Source organism: Mercurialis annua, linkage group LG1-X (assembly GCF_937616625.2).
Source record: "Mercurialis annua linkage group LG1-X, ddMerAnnu1.2, whole genome shotgun sequence".
Classification (NCBI taxonomy): Eukaryota; Viridiplantae; Streptophyta; class Magnoliopsida; order Malpighiales; family Euphorbiaceae; genus Mercurialis; species Mercurialis annua.
The window spans coordinates 66399629-66405725 of record NC_065570.1 but is presented as its reverse complement, the minus strand read 5'-3'; the positions used below and the strand labels follow the sequence as shown (position 1 = coordinate 66405725).

At 30.9% G+C, this 6097-nt stretch overlaps 1 protein-coding gene across 1 annotated transcript; it reads left to right on the top strand.

Annotated features, from left to right (window-relative positions):
• Positions 1-3096: 3096 nt before the first annotated feature.
• Positions 3097-5318, top strand: LOC126654219 (protein SRG1-like). The gene is made up of 4 exons (XM_050348257.2): positions 3097-3525; positions 3934-4181; positions 4261-4588; positions 4994-5318. Exons 1-4 carry the CDS (start codon positions 3286-3288, stop codon positions 5228-5230), a joined length of 1053 nt encoding a protein of 350 aa, XP_050204214.1. The 5' UTR covers positions 3097-3285; the 3' UTR covers positions 5231-5318.
• The last annotated feature ends 779 nt before the right edge of the window (positions 5319-6097 follow it).

Here is a 6097-nt window from a genome sequence, read left to right as displayed (position 1 = left end):
CAATAAGAGGAATTTGTATTTGCATTCTTCCCGAATAAACTAAATAAAAATAAAGAGATCTCAAAAGTTTAAAAATAAAGAGATCTCAAAAGTTCTGCAGGTCTCTTTATGACTCGGTCATAATTTTCTATTACTACATTGGAGGCTGTATGAGTTTGTTTAATCTTAAAAGAATTCTTTTTTATTAATTTATACTACTATATATTATTGTAACTGCAATCATGAATTAATAGCTGCGTGAAATAGCAATTTTTACAATATGTTGTATATCTTCAGTTCATGTTTCATGTTAATGTTTTGAAGTTCCTAGAATATTAAACATATATATTAAATATTAAACATATATTGTATATTATGATGCTGAGAAATTGTTATGTAGACTCGGTCTACCACGTCATCCGTAGACTAACCTATCACATTATGACACGTCATTAAAATGATGGCAATCTTGTAAATTCGTTTTTTACTTATTTACACCTTTGAATAGTAATATTACAAGATTGCCATCATTTTAATGATGTGTTATAATGTGGTAGGTTTGGTCTACAGATGACGTGATAGACCGAATCTACCTAAGAATTTCTCTATGATGCTTCATGAATGTGCTTAATTACCGGCACTAAGAGACTGCATTATATATTTTGCACATATGTGGTCTGAGTTAGTTTGTTCAAACTAATGAAGATGATAAACAAGAATTTAGTTAAATCAGTGGTACAAATATTTTCCATTATCAAAAATGAAATTTGGGGACTGTTCTAAACTGGATTACTGGGTGTTAAAAAGGTTTTGGAAAGCATTATAGATCCATAACTAAAGTTGGTTACTAAATCAAATACTCATTACAAATCCACTTTGATTAAGCTTTTCTTTAAGCTAAATTTATTAACTTAATATAACTCAATTATATTGAGGAAAATACACCATTTATTGTTTTATAACTTATTTACAAAAATATTGTAATTTTTTTAAAAACTACATTCATATTAACTAACTTAATACTCCCTCCGTCCCACTTTACAAGTCCCATTTGACTTTACACACAGATTAAGAAAACATTAATTATTCTTGTCTTTTCATGTTTTTTCATGTTTTGCCCCTATTAATGATAGTGGAATTTTCCATAGAGCTCTTTTAAGATAACTAAAATAAGGGTAAAATAGGGTATTCAATGGAAAAATATTCTAAAAATAGTAATGGGACTTTTTAAATGGGACATCCCAAAATAGAATATGGAACTTCTTAAACGGGACGGAGGGAGTACTTTTTAATTTATTTTAATTTTTATTCACAAAAATACTGTATTTAAAAAACACACATAAAACATCAAAAAACACAGCCGGAGTTATTTTATATAATATATTTCAGTGTTTTTTTGGTGTAGTTTTGAAAAATATCTCACTTAAATTTAAAATAAATTTATTAGAAATTGATTTTTAAGAATAGTTAATTAACGTAGCTCACATTAAATTAAAATGTTAACTTTATTAATATAAAAATTATAATGCAAAAGGTGCAAAAAAATACTTGTAATTTTCATGAAAGTACAAATTAGCCCTTAAATTATTTTTGAAAACAATTAAGCTCTTTTAATTTATTTTTGGATTATTTAAACCCTTTAAATTTATAAAATTGTACAAATAAATCTTTCCGTTAAATATTGTTTGTAGTCAGACGTTAAATCACTTATATGGCAGTTAATACACTCAAGAGTTATTAGGAAATAGGTTCAAAGATGATCCTAATATTTATAATATCTCTCAAGTTAATCATTTAGAGATCCTTTATTAACATAAACTTTATATCAGGAACCAATTGATAATTTTTTTCCATCTTCTTCTCCATCACTTCTCTTCTACTGGCCACCACCTTGCCACCGTCGCAGTTCTTCCCCCACCTGCCTACCACAGTGAAAGAATCTTCAGAGTGTTCGAGACAAACTCAGTTCGTTTGAGAACGAATCAAGACAAATCTGGATTCTTTCTCGAACGAACCCAGTTCTTCTCAGACGATGGGTTTGTCTAAGAATGAAACTGGACGAATCTGGATGCCCCTGAATTTGTTCTCAAACAAACCCTTGTTTGAGACAAACCAACATCAGTTTGTTGGACTTTTTTTTTTGTCTTTTTAAATGCTGTTTAATTTTAAATATTATTTAATTGATGGTGTTTAAAGAAAGAAAGAGGAAAAAAGTTGTTAAAATATCCATAAATATCAAATTGATAAATATTATAAACATTAAGATTATTTTTAATTTTTTTTCTATATGAGTTTAAGAGACATATCAGCAATTAACAGGTGTTTCTAACGGTATTGAATAGAAGGGGTTACTTGTTCTATTTTATAAAGAGGCTTAATTGTTTCCAAAATTAGTTTAAGGCTAATATGTATTTTCATGGAAACCACGAGGATCGTTTTGAACCTTTTACAAAATTAAACGAAACACCTTGAGGAGACGTTTAGCGAAAACCTCTCCCCCTTGGGAGATGTTTTCCGAAGAAGTCCCTTAATTTTTCGAAAAACAAATATTTTTCGAAAAACAAATATTTTTAGAAAAAAGTTTAAAATTAAAAGAAAAACACTTTCAAAATTAAACAATTTTTTTTTAAATTAAATGAAAAACACTTTTGAGATTTAAACAAAAAAAATTTAAAATCAATTTTTTTGAAATTAAATGAAATTAAATGAAATTAAACAATTTTTTTTGAAATTAAACGAAATAGTCTATAATCTATCAAAATAATATAAATATATTTTTTTGATAAAAATTAATATAAAAAGTAATATATTTGTACTTAAAAATAATATATGTGTATTTTTTGATAAAATATTAGTTTAAAAATTAATATGAAATAATAAAAGTGTATTCATGTTTGAATGTGAGTTGAAAGGATTTGAAAATGAGTTTTAAAATTTGAAAAAGAAAAACAAAAAAATAGGTTAAAAATGGGCAGTAGCTAATAATTTAGGGGCGGTATTTAATAATCCACAAAATAAATGATTCCTAATTAAGGATAATAAGGACATTTGAAGTGCAATTATTATCGATGGAGTATCTCCACCCAAGCTTTATATTTTAAATAAAAAAATGTGGTTCATATTAAGAACTAGCACATGATTAAGTGCCACTTCCATTTCACGTGGGAATTCTACTATTGCAGACAACACCCAATTTTACAAACATTAAAAAATTGAAAGAGGCAGATAAGATCACAAGTTATCGCTTTGGCATCACACTCAGAAATTTGCACTGGACTCTGTTCCACCATAGCTTCCTCTGAAGGAATGGCTGAAAATGCTCCTCCGGCCGAGAAGATAGAATCAGCAGGGCGTGTCCAAGAAATGTCCATCAATGGCCAAGATCCACCAACAAGATATTGCTACAGAGATGGAGTTGGTGTAGGCTCAGACATACCAGTTATGGAGATTGGAGTTATTGATGTTGCTCTTCTTGCATCTCCATCTACCGCCAAACTTCAACTTCAAAACCTCCGTTCTGCTCTCAGCTCATTTGGCTGTTTCATGGTCAGCTTCTATGTTACCAAACTATGCACGTTTAACAAATCGGTTACAAACGTTTTAATTATTTGTAAAATTATTATTTTGATTAATCCGAATAATAATATTTAAAAACGGGATCTAAGCCGTTCACTTTAGATCGATTTTTGCTTACATGACTTGCCGTTTTAATCCTGATGTATAAGATGGTATGGAAAAATTGGAAAGCGAGGAGCAAGCCGGAAGTAAAAACTGATCTAAATTTCCGTTTCTAAAATATTTTAGTTGGGTTATCAAAATGTTACACATAAAAGGTCCGTAGCGTTTTTGGTAAAAGTATATAATTTGGTATCGACAATTCTTTTTAACCCCAGACTATGTTGCTTTTTTGAAAAAAAGTATATGAAATATTAAATGGTATGGTGGTTGTTTCAGGCAATAAATCATGGAATGTCCGGTTCATTTTTGGAGGAAGTGCGTTCGGTTATAAAGCAATTTTTTTCACTTCCAATGGAAGAAAAGCTGAAATATGGGAAAGAAGGTGAAAGTATTAATGGTTATGGGAATGACACTATTCTTTCAGAAGATCAAATACTCGACTGGAATAACAGATTAATACTTGTACTAAACCCAGAACACCAAAGAAACCTCAAATTCTGGCCTCAAAATCCTCATAAGTTTAGGTCAGTAAATCCTGTAGAAATGAGGAGTACATTGAAGTTTTATGCTCTTTAAATCTCTCATTGTGATCTGAAAATGCAGGGAAATCTTGCTTGAATACACCAGGGAAATGCAGATTTTAACTGAGGTTATCCTTAAGGCCATGGCGATATCATTAAACTTGGAAGATCGCAGTTTTTTGGACAAATGCGGACATGAAGCATCACTACGCGCAAGATTTAACTTTTTTCCTCCATGTTCAAGGCACGATCTAGTTCTTGGCCTGAAACCACATTCGGATTCATCGGTAATCACCATTGTACTTCAAGATAGTGCAGTGGAAGGGTTACAATACCTGAAAGATAATCAATGGTTCAAAGTTCCTATCATTCCTGAAGCTCTTCTCATCAATATTGGGGAACAAGCTGAGGTAAATAATTTACTACCATGTATATAGTCTTGCCTATTTCATTACATACTTTACTATGACAAACTATGGATTGAACTTATATATGCAAAAAAAGATCGCTTGACTTGACACTTGTGCTACATAGAAACTTCTCGATTCCTACATTTCAACATTTCATTTCCGTTTCTAAAACTACTTTCTAAACTCTATTTTTTTTATATTTATAACGCATTCTCCTAAAATATCACGTCGGCATGTAAACTGTTTTTCGTACCATTTATTTTGTTTGCTTTTGCTTCAGTAAAGACTTAGGAAACGCTATATTTATATAATATGCTTGTAAAATATGTGGTTTTCCTTATTAACTGTTTCAACGTTTTTATTTCCGCACTACATACGTTGATTATGAATAATATATATTCGTAGATAATGAGCAATGGATTGTTCAAGAGCCCAATACATAGGGTGGTGATAAACCCAGAAAGAGAGAGATCCTCTCTGGGTGTGTTCTATTACCCTGATGTTGAAAATTATATCGAACCCGTGGAGGGACTAGTCGACGAGACAAGGCCAAAACGATACAAAAGGGTGAAAAATTATCTACCTATTTTCGCTCAACATTACCAGCAGGGAAAGAGACTAATAGACGCACTCAAAATTTAACTATGAGGTTCTTGCATACCTTGCGATTGTTTTCTACTTTTGTATGCTAGTAAAAACATCAAATCTTGAAGGTAACGAATTGTGGTCAGTATTGTACTTTGTATTTATTTTTGTTTTTTTTTTTTTTTTTTTGCCAAAGATAACAATATATAAATGTATAGAAGAATGACCATCCCATGAAGGAAATGAGCCATTCTGTAAACAATAAATAATAAGTGGACTTTGTAGCTACTATATGAGCCATCCAAATACACATCCATTTAACAAATTGAAATAAACCAAAGTTTAATTAATTTGTTAAACAAACGGTAGAACAATAAAATAAATTGACAATATTAAAAAACACATACCATTATTAGGAGTAAGATAATAATAGTAGTACCTTGTGAGTTTATAACAACATTTAGTAGCGTAGGTTGAAAAATTATCCAGAATGAATTCCCAAGCATAGTATACCTGCTCATATCTTTCTTAAAAATAAAATAATAATTTAGTGTAATCATATCTGAAGCTGGAGAAGACTTCTCGAGATATCTGACATCGGAGGAGTCTTCTCGAATCATGCGTGAGGGGTCATTTCTCCTTATTTGAACCGCTAGGTTCCATAGGTGCCACGTTGGTGTCGTTTTGATGAATAAGTGCTGATGTGGCTGCCATGGTGGAACAAAATCCAGTTTGATTCACAAATGGCCATAAAAGAATCCAAAATATTCAAAAATGGCAGTTTGTGCCGATTTTTAAACTTTTGGGTATAACTGACCCCTCACGCATACGTTTGGCATTTTACTGTGATTAAACCTTTCTTTTAGTAAGAGCTGCATCAAAATTAATCTTCATCAAACCAGGCTGGGGGGCCTCCACTGCTGC